The following is an 18367-nucleotide window of genomic DNA, read 5'->3' on the forward strand; positions in this document are numbered from 1 at the left end:
ATTTTCAAAGCAGAAATTAACCTTTTTACCGCCTGGTTCAAAAAAACGTCTCCTGTCTGAGTTGCTAATTTTACTATCGGCACCCACTGTACGGGGGATGAATTTTTTTCTAACTCGGCTGTTCAGATGATATTAAGATCGCGAGCTCCCTCAATCAGAGGCACAGCTGAGGATCAAGTGACCAACAGGCCCCCTATAGCTGTACACAAAGCCCTTGCCACTACCAATATGGCCGCTATAGCCGGTGTGCTTCATTTTCGGTTTCAGACGTCGGCAAGACTACGTCCATGTTTTATACAGCCTATGGTCTCTGCCAAGCTTGGCTGCAATTTCACGCTGGAAATTGTTCATCACACGGATATTGCAGTGATCTCTGTGTGATGAATCATAGAAATGCAAGGATTCATTTTACTTTGGACACTAGGAGCTTCTGTTCATCTATGCAGAGACGTTAAGACACTTCAAGAATAAGCCAAGCTTTAACTTTTACACTTCTTTGTTTTCCAGACGTTGCCTGAGGCTCCTACACACAGAGATGATTTCACACCCAGAGAGACAGGAAGTGAGAGGGTCAGAGAGGAAAACAGAGCTGTTGGACTGAACCAAAGGAAGGACTCGTAGCATCACAGCTGGACCCTTCCGGAGGTTCACCTCCTCACCCTCCTGTGACAGACGAGCACCGCGGCCATTCCCCAAAGATGGTGTCTCCAAAGATCTCCCTTAAAGCATCTTCCAGAGAGAAGTTTCTCCCCATCACTAAACTCCCTGGTGGAGAAGAGGTCTCTGTGTCATCGTCACTCAGTTTTAAAGTCCTGTCACCACCAAAACTCCCCGTCTTTCTGAGTGCATGTGGTAAAACCCCAGGAGGGCGTCTCACCCTGTGACTCCTGTGTGTGCCCGCGCATGTGTGTGTGTATGTATGTGTGTGTGTGAATGAGAGCCATGATACTTGAAGAGATTATTGTTGCTATAGAAGATACATGTGACGTTCTAACTGGAGTCTACTGGACAGATTCAGAGTAAAACTGGAACCTTCTTGTTCTGTCGATCTATAGAAACACATCACATGAGATGAATTTAGTGCATGAAGTTGTGTTAAGACTGCAGGAAAGCGTTGTGTATTATACTTGCAGGGTGAGGCTGGGCTGTCAGAGCATGATGAGGTTTAAGTTAATAATGTTCTCAGAGAAATAGGGTGTAACCTGCTGATTTATTAGTTTATTTAATTACTGTACAGTTAAAAATGATTCTTTGTTTTGTCCTCAGAAGCTTTGACTCTTCAGTGATGTAATTTTGTTTCTCGGCATCTCTCCTGATAATCCGAGCATCCTTTCACCAATAACTTTGGGCAATTGAAATAAGAATTTAATTTGTTGGTGATGTTAATTCTGCAATTATCTGATTTATTTGATCATTTTGATGAAGGATATAATAAAAAAAAACGCTGCTAATGTTTATGATCCTTTGCCTTACAGCATCGCAGAAAGATGATATGCATTCCCAGTATGAGCTTTGGCATGTTTGGCACATTCCTAAATCTCCAGTGGCATCCTGGTCTTGATTTATGTTAGAGATATCACGAAATAATGTCTGTAATAAGAGCAATAATGGTTCCTTCGCTGCAGGAGGTCAGCTGAAGTAGTGATCGAGAACTCCTCAGTCTTTACAACGTCTCCGGTTCTGGCTGCTCTCTGCTTCTTTTCAGAAACCATTTAGTTTCTCTTTGTCTGAGTTTTGCAGTTGTACCAAATGGAAGGATATATAATGTAGGGCCTGTAGTTTACAGCATGCTGGTATCAACATGCTAACTTGACTGAGTTTGCAAGGAATTTTCTCTAACTGAAGAAAAATCAAGTGTAAAATATGTTATACTGAGATATCCTATAAATTCTATGTAAAGGCTGATATATTTTACTAAGACTGACCACATGGCTAACGACTAATGAGCCCTTTATTTCAGAGGGTGTGTGGGAAGAAATCCTTGAGCAACTGTCAAACTGAAATCACTACAACTGTGGCAGATGGACTGTTTGGAAAGTTAATAAAACTTTTTGAATTGATGATTCGTTGATGTGGCTTTTTTCAGGACTTGTTTTCCCTTTTTTTGACCCACAAAACAGAACACAGGGAAGCAACGTCAACAGGAAGTCGGATATGGGAAACAACCATTTTTTTATGTTTAGGTCTGTCATCCACACAAGACCGCAGTTTTAGGTCTCGAAAAACCATATCTCCTGAAAACTCCAACCAAACTGAAGATTTTTGAAAACTATGGTTTCATGCATAGGCCAGGGAACAGAGATCAGAACTTATTTCCTAAGTGATTCAACTTACAATTTTGGACATGCAAAGGCCTGGCTGAGTAGACTCAGTTTGCTGGTAAACAAAGTCATTTTTTACAATTTAAAACAAAGACTTTGGGGTAAACAAAAGAGCATTTTGAAAATGTAATTTTGTACATTTATTCGGCATCCACTAACAACTTCCAAAACTACAGCTCCACACTCAAAAACACTTTTTTTACTCTTCAGAAAAGAAGAAATAAAACTTTTTTGATAAGATGACAGAATCATGCAAGTTTGGAAAGTCTGACAGAAAATATTTACATTCCGTGGTGATTCAGATAAAACAAAGAGTGTTTCCTGATAATGAACAGAGCAGATCAGAGGTACAATGAGAGCTGCACCTTCACAGACTGAGACTTATGTTTTGTTGGCATAAAGCTCACATCACATACACACAGCTAGGACTCTAGCCTTTGGTGTGCAATCTCAAATAATGTCCACTCCTGTAACACAGCTGCAGAAGTTTTGACCCCAGATATTTTTTGTTTGAAACAGGATTCAAATGTTTCACCAGTAAAATGTTCTGGTGAGGAAACTGGCGGCAGAGTTGAGCCAGCTTCCACTTGAGTCTTCCTTGGCTGTGGTGCGGGAAATAGCTCGGTCAACCTCCCTCACTGGACTCTCCTCCTCCTCTGGGAGGTAGTCTGGTAGGGACGAGTTCTGCTGCACCTTCACACCAGAAGGGTTCAGAGGGATGAAAACCTGGAAACAAAATGACTGTTTAGGAGCTATCACATCTTACTACACTATCAGGTCTTTATCATGCTTAAACTGAGTTCTCCTTAACTGCTACAGACCTCTTGTCCGGCCTCATTCCTCACCACCTGTTGGGCTGACAACACCTTTGTGGCAGCTATAGCAGTGGCAAGACTCTGCAAAAAAAAAAAAAGTTGCATCAATACAAGAAGATGCTCAAGTTAAAGAGGCGTCAGTTCAATTCAAGTTGAAACAGTGTTTTGTGCATTACCTCAGTGGGCAGGTCTGCTCGGATACGGACTGTGCATCTCTTGGATGCCATCTGGAAGGTGAAGCTGATCACACCTCTGACTGTCAGGAGAGCCTGCTCACACAAGCTCCGCTGGTCCTTTAAAAGACAGAGATACTCTCACCGTCAGACTACAGCTACAACTAATAGTAAGTACTGCCAGATATCAGACAATATTGTGTTCTAGTCAGTCTACTCACGGTGCTGTCCAGTCCCTGGATTTGGAGAGTGACTGACTTCGCTTTCTTGTTGGAGGAGTTGAGGAAAAACTGGGATTTCTTTCTTTTCTCCCTCTCAGGTGAGCAGGGCACAGGAACAGGGGGTGCATTCAGGATGTTAAACACCTCCTGAGCCAAGGATGTGATGTCAAGAGAAAGGCCTTCCCTGTGAATATAGATACAGTTTACCTGATGTTATCACTGTTAGCTTTTACATGTCAACTACTCATGATGATATCTTTGCTGTAAGAGTCCTCGCGAGTACAGGAGAAAGCTAGACATGCATATAATTTGGGGTTAATCAGGCAAGAATCAACTGGCATTTCAAGTACATCCAAATAGGGATGCACGATATTATCGGCACAATATAGATATCGGCTGATAAAAGCTTAAAAACACGTTCAGCGGTATCTGCAGATATGAAAATTTCTACCAATAGGCCCAGCCGATAAGGTGCTATTCAGTTAGGATTATTATTATTTTCCATCTGAAAAAACAAGCTCCTTAAATAAAATGTAGCACTTCATTTATTTGCACTGCAGAGCTCTGTGTCTGTCACCAGGTTGTTACAGTAGCTCTGAAATAATCAAATGCAACTTGGTTATGTTTAAAAATGCATTGTACATTTAAAGTTCATGTAATCTAAAGACATTATTTTTCTGTATTTCAATACTGAATGTCTTGAGTTTGAAAAAATAATACATTTCTTATTTATGGTAAAATCAAATTTTTTTTGTCTTGTTTTATCCACTTTATGTGAGTTTCTTAAACAAATAAGACTGTCACAATAAGAGTAACATCTAAATTCCAGTACAGGATAGACTTAGCTTTTTTTACAGTGAAAAAAAAAACAAACAAACAAACTTGTGATTGTCGGTATCAGCCAAAAGCGGTTTTGATATATCGGCATATCGGATATCGGCAAAAATCCAATATCGTGCATCCCTACATCCAAATAAACATGATTGGAAATACTTAACAGGTAGTTCGGGAAAACATGGGTGCACTTAAACATGCATTAGGCACCTCCTTACCTCCCAATGAGAGTCTCCAAGCTCACCATCATACCCAGTTCATTTTTCATGGTTGGAACATTGGGGGACAGCTCTGCCAGGTAACGCAGTGTCTGAGGACAGGGGAAGAAAAGAAAATGAAATACATTACGTATTGCTTTCATGCAGTTGCAGTTAAATGCACATTGCTATAAAGATTTTTGCTATGAGGCAACTGAACTAAGTAAATGTGTGTGTCTTAAGTCTGAAATTTGTCTAGAAATTCAGTTCGAATGCCATTATGTAAAAAGAGGTTCAACTGTTCAGCAAAACAATGTATCTCTCATTCAAAGTAAAGGAATGTTGCCACAATAAATAGTCTGTGTTCTGTAATGTTTGCATTATGAGTGGAAGGAAATGAATTAAGGTGAAGGCCATCACTACATTAGCACTGCATCCACTGCTTCCTACCTGAAGAGTTGCAAGCAGCACCTCGGGACTCTGGTGGTCCAGGAAGAGAACCAGGCCAGGGAGACAGCCCTGATCCTGAACGATCACCGCTCGGTTCTGCGGCTCAGAAGCCAGGTCCCGAAGCTGACTCACCACAGACAGGGCGTCCATCATCTTTGATATCTAAAACTCACCTAGAAAAAGTAAGTGATGAAGTTTCTTTAGTTTGAGGTCACAACGATACATTGTTTATGTCAGCTGCCAGTAGAATAGGTTGACTACATTTGCATTTCGCAAACTTTGGCCCTAGTTAACAGCTTAAGGTAAATTGTGTGCAGTATGAGAGAGTCATTTTAGAAATTTTATGACACTTCTTATATTTGATTAACAGAATTTTTTTTTTAAATGAAGCTATGTTTTCACAAATACAGCATACTGAAGTTGTCTCATTAAGCTTTAGCCCTGACGTTAACGTCAACGTTGCTAGTTAGCAATCGTAGCTAACGTTGGCTGTTTGGAAACGTGAAGACGGTGACCTGTTTCAAATAAACCATACTCCAGATTTAACTCGACAGCTTTTAGTATTTAACTATGCACTATAACAATTAAAGGCAATAAAATTCATCAAAATGATATAAAAGTCGTCAAAATATAAGATAAAGTACATTACTCACCAAGCCGAAGGAGAAGCTCGTGCATCAAAATACAAATTTGGTGCAACCTACTATTTCCTGAAACAGGATTGGTCGAGTCGTCATTGCGTACACTGCAAAGCCGCTCACTTCCATTGGTTGTTCATACTAGCGTTCTACCAACACCCAATCAGCTGCTATTGCTTTATTTGATTCTTACAGCAGCGCCTCGATGCACTAGTACACAGGAGAACTACTAGTTTCTTTTATTTCTATTTTAGATAAGGTGTTTTAAATTTGTATATGTGATATTACGGGACAAACGTTGCTCTAAATGCACGATATGAAGGAGTAGGCGAGCTTACGGTGAGTAACTTCTACTAGTATTTCTGCGTATCTCGCTAGTTTTCACTTTGATGAGCTCTGCAGTTTCTCAGAGGGACACGCTGCGGCGTGATGCGGGCTACCTGCACTGCTCGGGACAAGGTTATCTATGGGGTCAAAATCAAATCCCTTTGTATATCTACTTTATCCATAATTTATACATCGTACATTCGTCGTGTTAACAGTCAGTTGTACTGGGAACTTCCTGTTCAAGCATCGGTTTGTGATGCCTTCAGGTGAAACTGTGGCAGTTGGAAAAAGACCCGAGGGACGTTGACACTACTCTAAATCTGAAGCAAAAAGAGTATTTTTTGATAAATTTCCATTTGAAGCACAGTAGTTTTATTTGCAAAATGTTGTATCTTTTTTGAGTTATCTGTCTTTAAATAGGTTGAGGTCCCCACAAACTGTCATTATTAGTAAGTTATCAAAAAAATGTAAACATCTGGTGAACGCTGATTTTTTAAAATTATTATTATTATAGGATAAGCTTGACCATAATTGTTTCAATCAACAGCTAGGCAACTGAATAGCAAAGAAAAACACTTTGGTATGATATTGCACATTTTAGCATTAATTTGCAGCTTCAGATTAATTAAGGAGAAGGTATAGAAATGAATTATTGACAAAAACCACCACACCTGGACTTGGTAGATCAGGGCAATAGCTTTTAGAGGGTCTTAAAAGTTTTTAAAATATTTTCAGATTTGTGAAACCTTTATTCTACTTGGGAAATTAATATTTTTATTATCCGGACCGCGTGGGACCTAACAATCAAAGTGAAAGTAAAATTTTTCTTTTTGCAAAGAAAACAAAAGCTTTACAAATCTTAAACTGTGTTATATAAATTATAAAGACTTGTCAGGGTAATCCAGATCACATACAACAAATGTAGGTGGTAGTTGTTCTGGATCAGGATCTGTTTTTTTCTCAACCATCTTTCTTAACATCCAAACCAGATGTTCATTTCAGCATTGTTACTGAAAATCTTGTGAATCCAAGAGTAGTATTTAAAAACCCTATTCTTTGCTACATCAGTTTTAAAATCCCATAATAATCATCTGTAGCTATCTCATCCATGTTTTGGGGAGATGCCTCATGTAAAGTCACCATTACAGGCACTAAACATAACAAACACTGATCTTGATTTGTCCTCTTGTAAAATGCAGAGTCTTAATGTACATCTGTCTTTGTCTCAGGTGTTGAGTTTGTCATGTAGAGGTTTCCTTTCTGCATCAGCCTCTCACTGAATCTGTCATCTCTGCGGTCATCAGAGAGTGATTGAAAAAGTCCTTCCAATGTCTTTAATAGAGGATATTGTGGATGTGCTGCGTCTTGTTCTGGAGTATTTTGGAGTGCCTCCAGAGATGGTGAACACACACACACACACACACACACACACACACACACACACACACACACACAAACACAAACACACACACATTCTGTAAAACATTTTCATGAATTCTTAAGGCCAGATCAAGTGATTATAACAGGGATCACTTTTAATGTCTAGCTGGTTCCCGTATGGAACAGTCAGCTGTGCGGCCAGTATCGCAGCATCGTCCGAATGATTGGGGCCAATCTTCCACTGGATCCTATCCCACGAGTCCACTTTCAGGTATTTATAACACAGCATGTGTTTTCTGACAAACCAAAGCTTATCCCACAAATTCTGTCAAGTTAACGAGAGATTATAGAGCTATTGATTAATGTCATGAGCTACATATATCTATATGAACCCATCCAGGTTTTTGCTTGCTTAAATTCAAAGCAAGTCTGTTTATAATCCTCTTTGCGTGTTTCTTCCTAAGATCCCTACATTCACCTATCAGCCCCATGGCCATGATGATACAATTGTGAACGCACCTGCCATCCCCTCATTTGCTGATGTCCTGTGGGTGTATGAAGACGAGGGGGACAACTTTGCAAAGACGAGGTATGAACATGAAGAAACACGGTTTAGGTGCCGGTATTGCCCAGCGGTTTAGGTCGCGCACCTCCTTGAGCTGGCCACCCAGGTTCGAATTAAAATCTGCCACTCCTGTCCCCCATGTTGCTTCCTGCTCACGACCTGTTTCCTGCTTTATCCAATCTGCGATTTCTCTGAATAATGCAAGTTAAGAGTAATGGCTATCTAAAAAGCAAACATATGCCTCCTGTTTTTTATTCAAAAGCTTTTGGTCAGTTTGATAAAATGTTATTGTTAAGGAGTGTGTGTAATAGCCTGTGTTCTCTTGAGCACAGAGATCTTCAGGGTTGCTAGTCAGAAATACTTATTAGAGAAGCTTAGACATTTAAGACTCCTGTTATTGTCACCCTGGATATTTATTTTATGTTTTTGATTCCAAAAACAGCAAAGACGTGAAGTTTAGTGTTTGCCAAGATGTAGAAAGTACTGGTGCCAAAAGTTCCTGCAGCTCTTCTCTCTGCATCTCCACCCCAGCCTGAAGATTATGCAATCTATCCAGTGATAAAAGGAGAACTAGTGCAAGACAGTTATTTTGCAAATTTAACGGCTTTTTATTGGAGTCTCTGCTAAACTTTATTGGAAAGTTGGCAGCAGGTAAGTTGTGTCATTGTCAAATAACTTCAGATTCAGAGAAATATGTGTGGTGCCAGCTGTCTGCTACTCTCTCTGCACAGCTGCTATGTGAATTTTGAATCTGTAATGTTAAGAGGATCGGTCATAGTCATAAAGATACATAAGTGTATTGATCTTAAGACACAGAGTTAGACCAGATCTGTTCCAGAAAGATCTCTCCCCCTCTGCCCTGTTTGTGTGTGTATCTGTGCACAGCTGTTTGTATTTTGCAGCATAAAGGAGCAGCTTATTAATGTAAATGAGAGGCTTTTCAATCAACAAAACCATCACCCAGGAACTAACTTTCTCAAAAGGTGTTTTTAAACCACAGGAACTTTCCTCTGGATCTACAGGTATTTCATCTATTAGAAAGGTGTTAAAACGCACCATAAATGTTCTTAGATTTGGGGGAATTTCCTGCTCTTAAAAACATCTTAAGTCTATGTCAAAGAAGCTAGAATGCATGACTGAGTGGAAAATAAAAGTTCGAATGAGAAGTGAAGTCCTGAATCATCCCTACAGGAACCATTTACCTCCAAACAAGCTCAGTACTGTAAATCAAGGAGCAAAGAAATACCCAGGACTGAATCAAGCTAACAGAGGACGCCAGTGTGTCAGACCTACAGCTGATCCAGACCCCCTGCAGAAGATCAGCGCCCTGGAGAGTGAGCTGCTCAAACTACGAGCTCAGATAGCCATGATTGTAACTACTGCTCCTGCCTCAGGTGACCAAACTTTGTTGATCTTCTTAATTTCTGAACAAAAATTCTGCTAAACATTCAAATTCTTATCCTGACTGTACAAGTTAGTGTTTTTAACTTTGTATGTTCTTTATCTTCCACAGAGTCCCATAATGCACTCTGTTCACCTCTGATGTCGCCTGTCCCTCAGCCTGCCCTTACCTCTACACCTTGCCGTGCTGCTCTTCCTCCTCCCCCTCCCCCTCCTCCTCCTCCACCTCCTCCTCCCGGTCTTAGCTCTGGCACTGAGACACTGTCTGTACAAGAGCTGATCCATCAGCGCCGGACGAATGAAAAGGATAAGAGTCAGCTGAGGCCCCAGAATGAAATCAAAGGGATGCCATCCATGCTGGATGTTCTTAAAGACTTGAATCAAGTTAAATTACGAACAGTGGAGAGGTGAGCTTTAGAAACAACCATTTATGTGTCAGTGGGGTTATTCCAAAATATGCATCCTTGTTGATTTTTTTTTACCGCTTTTATAAATTATTCTGACCTTCTGCTATTCCTTGAAGGAGCCTAATCTCTTCTCTTCCTTGCAGATCACCGGGGGGCACACCGTCCAGAAAGAGGCGCAGTAAGGGAGGACCTACATCCCTCAGCGACCCGGCTGCTCTTATCGCCGAAGCACTGAAGAGAAAGTTTGCTCAGCAACGACTTAACTGTTCATCAGACAAAGAGAATTCGTTGGAGCTCTCACCATTCAGCAGTCCAGAAACACACAAGGTTTGTTTCTTTCAAGCATGAATGCACTCCAGTACGTCTGTTTCTTTTAATATTTTTACTTGGTTGAATCAATTGAGAAAAGTTACATGGATATGGAAAAAAATCTTACATAGAGAGTTCAGTTGAGCTCCTTTGAAATGGGGAACAAAAGTTGACACTGTGGCAGCTGCAGGTTTTCATTACATAATAATTTCTGTAATCAAAATTATGTAAAGCAGATCAGTGAAAACAGGTTGTCACTGATGATTACATCTTCACAGAGAAGGCGCTGGGAGATGTTCCTTGTGGTAGTTTTCCAGCTCTCCATCTGCTATATGTGTGCTTGTCTTTGTACTGTGTATATGCGCACCTGTTTGAATGTCTCTGACTGCATTATTCTTTAAATAATACAGATTCTTTTTTGTTCAAAAACTCAAGTGAAATTTGGCTCTCCATTTCTTCCACAGTTTCCCTTCAACAACAGACGAAGTCAGGGTCACCTCCACCTGTGATCTTGGCCCCCTGCAGCGTTTCACCTGTAAAATGTTAAAAATGATCCAGTTAGTCAGATGGAGCTCACACTGACGTGCCTCGTACACAGATTTCCACTGCAGCTAAAATTTTAACTTTCCTTTTCTTTGACGTTGGTCCTTTTATTCCCTTTCCTTTTTTTTTTTTACATGAACAAAACAAATTTTTCTGTTTGTTTACAGCTTTGAATGTAAGTCTTTTAAATCCAGTCTTTGCTCTAAAGAAGGGTTTTGGTACAGTTATTTTGCAGTGTTATTCACCATTTGTGATATCTTGTTAAAGAATGTTTAAACTGTTGCTTGTAGCTGTCCTAAATGTCTCTAATGAAGCCTAAAGTCTGACCTCAGCAAAGTGAAATGAATCAGATTTAGGCTGTCTGGTTAACACGGCTCTACTCTATGCAACTGTGGTCAGATTTTATTTGATTAAAATATTTTAACTTCTTTTATTGAGTCTTTTGTTTTTGTTTTCATCCTTACACAATCAGAGGGTCAACTCTTTAAAGTATCACATGTAACACCAACCTTCAGAACAAATGTCATTCACAGTCAGACTTTGCCTTGAAGTGGATCTCTTTTTGGTCTTCCCTGGTAGGGTAATCCACCTCCATTAGGGTCTCTTCTTCTGGATTAGGTTGGGTCTTTGCAGGACTGCATGGAGAATCAATAAGAAACCAGTAAGTTATAGTTTATATTCTGGTAAATGTGTTAAAATTTGATTTGTTTACTGCAAACTGCTAAAAGTTTATGCATTTGGCGGGAAACCTGGTTTAAGATTGGTCTTGAATTCATCTAAATGCAGCGATCAGTAGGGATGGGTCCCGAATAAGGTACTTTTAAAGGTACTGAGCAAATTCTGTCAGTTGCACTGAGTACCAATCCACGTAAAACCAAACGGTACCACGTTTTGGTACCTCAAATGCATCATTGTGACTGTGACAGAGTGAAAGAGCAGGTGATTTTCCATACTGGATGTTAACACAGCATTGCAAATTTATATATAAAGATATAAGTATGTTACATTAAAAAACTTTGAAATTTTATTATTAAACAAATTATTATTGCTTATCACACAAACACACAGAAGTACCGAAAATTGGTACCAATACAGACTGCAAGGTACCGGCATCGGTACTGCATCGTTTAAATGTCAAACTCTGTCTTCTTATTGGCTATGATATACAGATGGAAGGTTTGACTGGTGACTTGTGTAATTACAGTAGCTTGAGTATTTGTAAAGTCAGCCCTGGAGTTTCATGGCTCAGACCGGCCAACTTTAGTTCATAACCTCTTACATATTTAAATAAGTTTTCTTTTAAGTCTGTTCTCAAACACCTTGGAATTGATAAATAAAATAGTGTGGCATTATGCATCAGTGCAATCAGCTCACGGGGGAAGTTACTTAGTACTCTACAGGACTCTACAGAGCTGCTGACAATGCTGCTACTGGAACATCACACACACTTTTGACTTTATATGTGTATATATTTTTTTACCTGCTTGGAGCCCAGTCCATCTCAGAGTCATCATCCTGTGGTTGGGATGTTCCTGAGGATCTGAGCATCAGAATGAATAAAGGGGATTTCAGACACTTTGAACTGACATGGTTGTTGATCTGAGTACTTGACAAACTGCTGATCTACAAGGATATTCACCGCAACCATCTCAGAGAATGGTCACTAAAAGACCAAATATCCAAAAAATATGCCTTCCTGATGCCAAAAGAAGACCATTTCTGAACACACGACATGTCTAGCATTGAAGCAGGTGGGCTATTCCTTTATTCCACTCAGATTGTGAAGACAAGGATTAAATACTTTCATCTGGAGCCTCATTGAGCCTTACATACCACAGTATATAGCAATAAAAAGTGAAAAGTGTACCTGTCTCTGTCAGTCTCTAGAGGATCACAGTCCACTTCACTCCGCCCATCGTCAGCATCATAATCAGCATTATCACTGGCTATGAAAGGTTGCACAGAGCTACAGCACAACAACAGCACACAAAAATACGTCAGGGAAAAAAGTTTCACTTACATTTCCATTTCCCAAACAACCATCCTTACTTTTACTCCATGATCACTGCTCTCAGAGATAACACCAGATGGTAGTGAGGAAAAACATTAAGGCTGGTTCAACTGTTACTGAGAGTACTATAATACACAACTGAAGAGGCCTAAGATATCATTACTGCTCCTCTTATAAAGCCACTTCTTATTTAAAATATATGTAGAAATATTAATTAACATTTCTATAAATACATCAGAGGAAACTACAAATAGTTGTCTACTAACCTGCAAAGGCCTTGTTCATCAGTGGAGACAGCCTGCACCATAGCATCATGACCATGCAAGAGAGGAAATAAAGTTATGCCCTGTCATGTAAACCACCGTTCAAACTCAGCCAAGACAGTCAGTAACAAAACAACACAGAGTTACAGACACACAGGCAACAACAGTACAAATGATGAGTGCTAAAACTTTCAATATGGGATAAACTCAGTCAGTTTTGTAACCAGTTGAGCTAAGAACAAAACCTTAAAGAATCCTCTTTATATTCTTGTTTTAAAAATATTGAAGACACCATCTTGTTTGAGCTTCCATTAATTCTGATTAATCAGAAATTTGAAGACACAAAAGCCCCTTTCCCAAATTATATCTAGTATTTTAAGATGGTGAGCCCAAAAAGGTCCTGGGAGATCAAAAAATACTGTCCAGCACTTTTCTGTGGGATAAAAACACTCAGATAGCAGGACCAAGTAAAAAAAATGTTATAAAAGTAAAAGTTTACCAACATGTCAGTCTATGGGTTGCAAGAGATGGCTATCCAACCTGGGAGTTCAGCCCCCAGTGGTAGGGCATTGTAGTTGGTAATGAACCTCAATGACACATGGTAAGCTGTATTCATCAGAGCAGAGATATGCAAAATGCTTCGTCCTCAAGAGTGTCCAAAGATGCAAAACTTTAGTCTGAATTTCACATTTGGTGACATATCCCTCTGTGATCAGGGGCAAGTCCTGATTCAAGGCTTGTTGCCAGCAATAATTTTTCTAAACAATAATCGAGTGTTTGGAATAAAATGATTATTATATTAAATCTATCAAATCCTCACAAAGCTTAACATATCACTGTAGAGATACTTGTGATCTCAGCCTTTCAAAGTAAAGACTCAGCACACAAACACAAATGAAAAGATTCATACCCATGATTGCAAAACTGGAATCGTCCAATCGTCATACACAATGACAGCAAAATATCCTTCAGCATTGTCCACACATGGGGTAGAAATCTGCAACGTCAGCAAAAATGCATTGAAAGAATCTCAGAAATTCAATTTTATCACCAAACTGTACCATTTAGAGGTGGAAACCCCCTTTTAACGCTTGGTTTCTTAGCCCATCAGCGTTAGCAGCATTGCTAAGCTAACTATCAACAACTAAACTGACTCGGTTTAAGCGTTCATGCTGGGTGGTCCATGTCCAACCCAAAAAAAAACAGATATTTCACAAACTATATTATTGACCAGAAATATATGCAGCTGTGTTATGTTCATTCTAATATGTTAAAACTTTCTACAACCTCGACACCAAGATACTCCATGTCCCGCTTTAAAATCTTTCCCTTCGATCAGCACATGCGCTGGAAGATTGCATCAGACCTGAACATGTCGTTTTTTCTCTTTTTATTAGTACGCAGCAGTATTATTTGAACAAGAAGAAACAAAACTTCTCTGTTATTTTTCCAGATTATTTGTGAAAACTGGGGGGTTCATATAGATATTCTTTAAAGAACAGACAAAATCCTATGTTACTTATTGATTGTTCTTTTTGGGAGCTAGTCCTTCCTTAAAACCTAACAGCTCTCTGTTAGAACTTCTGCTAACACACTATAAAGACTTTATTTGGTAAAGATTTCATTAACAGACAGTTAAAGAGACCCTGGGGTCAAACTGACTTGCACAAACATAACGTACCTCTTTTTTTGAACTTCTTGCTGAAAGTATCGATCAGGCTTTTCTTCTTTCTAAGCTGATCTGTCAGATAGAAAACCAAGAGGAAGAACAGACAAGTAGCCTTCATGCTGGAGCCCCAAGGTCTGATTCACAGTCAGAATGTTCACACACACAGAGCAGAGGTGGAGCAAGTTTCAAAAGGAAAAAAGGACACATACCACTCTGCTAAATACTTCCTTTTGTAGTTGTGTGATAAAGCCAAACTTGGACAAAATTTGGATTTAACCCAGGAAATGCGATGTTGAAAGTGACGCCCAATGCAATAGAGTTTCTGAATGCTTTACTTCTGGGGGTTGGTATAAAAATGTAAACTGTCTGGGGATAAACATATACACACAGAGACATGAGACAGAAACACTTCAGCACAGTTCAGGCCTTGATATTTCTCTTCTGGGTTGCTGCTCAACTGTGTGGTCCAGCATTTAAGTAAGAAGTGCTCAAAAATCACTAGTGGTCCAGAGTTAAAGAGGGGTATTCTGCTTTCCCATATTTTGATCTTTGATATTAAGTAACTATGCTGGATGTTTGTACTTAACGTGGAAATTTTCAAACCCCTACATCTTCATGTTGTAAAAAAACAAACTGATCAAATCTTAACTGTTTCACATTGGAGGTATGGGCCTCAAACACAAAGGTCTACCCATGGCTCTACCCCGTAAAAGGCCTCCAAAGGGCTCGTCAGTCAGACAGAAGAGGGTTTGTGGATCGGGGAGCCCCAAAGAGACAGCAGCTAAAACAAAGCATGTCAAACAGAGGCTGAAACAAGAGGACAGAACATCAATTTTGCTGTGTTTTGGCTTCACTTTATTTCCACGGGAAGAGATAGAGACACATCATATTTCAAATCTACAGCTTAGTCAATAGTTGAGCTCAACAGTCAGCTAAATATATCAGGGTCTCCTCTAGACTGAAGTTAGCTCTTGGCTGTTAGCTCAGCAGTTAAAGCTTGTGATTCATGTTCAGAGGCCTCATGTCCCTCTATCACAGTTACTCACCAAGACAGACTTGTAGAAGTTGTTTTGTTTGAGCCTCCATCTAAATCTTCATCATCCTAGTGTTAGTTACAGATAGATTAATGTATTACTGAAAGACAGTCAAGAAAATAATCAATACTGTTTAAATAGACACTTTTAGCAGTTACATTAGTTACAGACAGATCAATGCATTAAAATAGAAATATATTCATTAGTCTGCAGCAGCAGTCTTGTGTAGTGTTTGGTGAATTTAATGTATATTTGCAGTTTTTCAAAACCATTACCCTGGAACTTACTTTCTCAAAAGGTGTTTTTCAACCACAGGAACTTTGCTCTGGATCTACAGGCATTTCATCTGTTAGAAAGGTGTTAAAACACACTATAAATGTTCTTAGATTTGGGGGAATTTCCTACCTTTAAAAAACACTTTTAGTCTATGTCAAAGACGCTAGAATGCATGACTGGGTGGAAAATAAAAGTTCGAGTGAGAAGTGAAGTCCTGAATCATCCCTACAGGACCCATTTACCTCCAAACAAGCTCAGTACTGTAAATCAAGGAGCAAAGAAATACCCAGGACTGAATCAAGCTAACAGAGGACGCCAGTGTGTGAGACCTACAGCTAATCCAGACCCCCTGCAGAAGATCAGCGCCCTGGACAGTGAGCTGCTCAAACTACGAGCTCAGATAGCCATGATTGTAACTACTGCTCCTGCCTCAGGTCCTCCCCCTCCACCTCCACCTCCTCCTCCTCCTCCTCCTCCTCCTCCTCCCGGTCTTAGCTCTGGCACTGAGACAATGTCTGTACAAGAGCTGATCCATCAGCGCCGGACAAATCAAAAGGATAAGAGTCAGCTGAGACCCCAGAATGAAGGCAAAGGGATGCCATCCATGCTGGATGTTCTTAAAGACTTGAATCAAGTTAAATTACGAACAGTGGAGAGGTGAGCTTTAGAAACAACCATTCATATGTCAGTGGGGTTATTCCAAAATACCCATCCTTGTTGATTTTTTTACCTCTTTTATAAAGAATCCTGACCTTCTGCTATTCCTTGAAGGAGCCTAATCTCTTCTCTTCCTTGCAGATCACCGGGGGGCTCACCGTCCAGAAAGAGGCGCAGTAAGGGAGGACCTACATCCCTCAGCGACCCGGCTGCTCTTATCGCCAAAGCACTGAAGAGAAAGTTTGCTCAGCAACGACTTAACTGTTCACCAGACAAAGAGAACTCATTGGAGCTCTCACCATTCAGCAGTCTAGAAACACACAAGGTTTGTTTCTTTCAAGCATGAATGCACTCCACTACATCTGCTTCTTTAATATTTTTACTTGGTTGAATCAATTGAGAAAAGTTACATGGGTATGGCAAAAAAAAAAAAAAACCTACATAGAGAGTTCAGTTGAGCTCCTTTAAATGGGGAACAAAAGTCGACACTGTTGCATTTGACAGCTGCAGGTTTTCATTACAGAATAATCTCTGTAATTAAAATGATGTGAAGCAGATCAGTGGAATTCAATGAAATGATTGATGTAAACCACGTGAGTCACTGGATGAAAGATGCGTTTTACTTTTCAAGTTCTCTTTTTGTCACCTGATAGAATTAAGAGGTAGCTTTTGTTTTTAAAAAACATAAGCTACCGATTTAAGTAGGGATAGATTAATTATCGGCTGGGCCGATTTTGGCTTTAGCTGCTGATTGGCATTTACCTGAGCCATGGCTCTGCTTGTAACCAATCAGATGGTACTGTGGGTGGGGCGATGCTAGAATGGGAGCAGAGACTGCAGACAGTGGGACGGCTGCATCTGACGGCCAATAAGACATCCATTTAAAACTGTGGTAATTTGGCTCTGATAATATGGTATAAAATGATAATATGTAAATAGTCATAGTGGTAGTATGTGTGAGAGAGAACAAAAACAGGATGAACTCTATTCTGCCCTCCTTGGGCAGCTTGGTCTGATTGCTGAAAAGTTCTTAGTGGAAGAACAGTGAAATGAGAGACAGTTGTTGTTGATTTGGTCATTTATTTAGAGTCAACGCAGGCTCTGGAAAACGGGTACAAAAATATATACATAGCAGTATTTTCCCTTGGTTGAAATTGCGGGATGGGTCAGCAGCAGCAGCTCAGGGGGGAGCAGCAGGTTGTCCAGCTCTTCGTTAGCTTTATTGAGTGTGCTTGTCTTTGTATTTTACATATGCCCACGTGTTTGTGCATCTGTAAACGCATTATTCTTTAATTTAAACAGATTTCTTTTTGTTCAAAAACTCAAGTGAAATTTGGCTCTCCATTTCTTCCTCAGTTTCCCTTCAACAACAGACGAAGTCAGGGTCACCTCCACCTGTGATCTTGGCCCCCTGCAGCGTTTCACCTGTAAAATGTTAAAAATGATCCAGTTAGTCAGATGCAGCTCGCGCTGACGTGCCTCGTACACAGATTTCCACTGCAGCTAAAATTTTGACTTTCCTTTTCTGTGACGTTGGTCCTTTTATTCCCTTTCCTTTTTTTTTTACATGAACAAAACATTTTTTCTGTTTGTTTACAGCCTTGAATGTAAGTCTTTTAAACCCAGTCTTTGCTCTAAAGAAGGGTTTTGGTACAGTTATTTTGCAGTGTTATGCACCATTTGTGATGTCTTGTTAAAGAATGTTTAAACTGTTGCTTGTAGCTGTCTCTAATGAAGCCTAAAGTCTGACCTCAGCAAAGTGAAATGAATCAGATTTAGGCTGTCTGGTTAACACGGCTCTACTCTGTGCAACTGTGGTCAGATTTTATTTGATTAAAATATTTTAACTTCTTTCATTGAGTCTTTTGTTTTTGTT

The 18367-nt window shown here is 39.8% G+C and overlaps 4 protein-coding genes across 11 annotated transcripts in view; 3 read left to right on the top strand and 1 right to left on the bottom strand.

Moving 5' to 3' along the window:
* Positions 1–2028, top strand: part of map7b (microtubule-associated protein 7b) — a 39870-nt gene extending 37842 nt beyond the window's left edge. For all 8 annotated transcript variants that reach the window (XM_074685673.1, XM_074685668.1, XM_074685669.1 and 5 more), the window contains one exon: positions 508–2028. In XM_074685673.1, coding sequence (XP_074541774.1) covers positions 508–518 — 11 coding nt within the window. In that variant the 3' untranslated portion in view covers positions 519–2028. The remainder of the gene's footprint in view (positions 1–507) is intronic.
* A 129-nt stretch (positions 2029–2157) lies between these two features.
* Positions 2158–5749, bottom strand: armc1l (armadillo repeat containing 1, like). Its single transcript, XM_074685681.1, has 7 exons — positions 5665–5749; positions 5012–5184; positions 4583–4674; positions 3531–3714; positions 3313–3429; positions 3143–3217; positions 2158–3047 (listed from the first exon to the last, which is right to left on the bottom strand). The coding sequence occupies exons 2-7, from the start codon at positions 5162–5164 to the stop codon at positions 2853–2855; spliced, it is 816 nt and encodes a 271-aa protein (XP_074541782.1). The 5' UTR covers positions 5165–5184; positions 5665–5749; the 3' UTR covers positions 2158–2852.
* A 92-nt stretch (positions 5750–5841) lies between these two features.
* Positions 5842–10638, top strand: LOC141802190 (mitochondrial fission regulator 2-like). The gene is made up of 8 exons (XM_074685677.1): positions 5842–5988; positions 7206–7376; positions 7523–7627; positions 7821–7945; positions 9113–9315; positions 9435–9729; positions 9873–10056; positions 10503–10638. The coding sequence occupies exons 2-8, from the start codon at positions 7305–7307 to the stop codon at positions 10545–10547; spliced, it is 1029 nt and encodes a 342-aa protein (XP_074541778.1). The 5' UTR covers positions 5842–5988; positions 7206–7304; the 3' UTR covers positions 10548–10638.
* A 5368-nt stretch (positions 10639–16006) lies between these two features.
* On the top strand, positions 16007–17892 carry LOC141802335 (mitochondrial fission regulator 2-like). Its single transcript, XM_074685876.1, has 3 exons — positions 16007–16491; positions 16633–16816; positions 17848–17892. Exons 1-3 carry the CDS (start codon positions 16007–16009, stop codon positions 17890–17892), a joined length of 714 nt encoding a protein of 237 aa, XP_074541977.1.
* The last annotated feature ends 475 nt before the right edge of the window (positions 17893–18367 follow it).

The sequence above is a fragment of the Halichoeres trimaculatus genome, unplaced genomic scaffold (assembly GCF_033239565.1).
Source record: "Halichoeres trimaculatus isolate MK-OKI-2021-1 unplaced genomic scaffold, fHalTri1.1 fHalTri1_scaffold_13, whole genome shotgun sequence".
Lineage (NCBI taxonomy): Eukaryota > Metazoa > Chordata > Actinopteri > Labriformes > Labridae > Halichoeres > Halichoeres trimaculatus.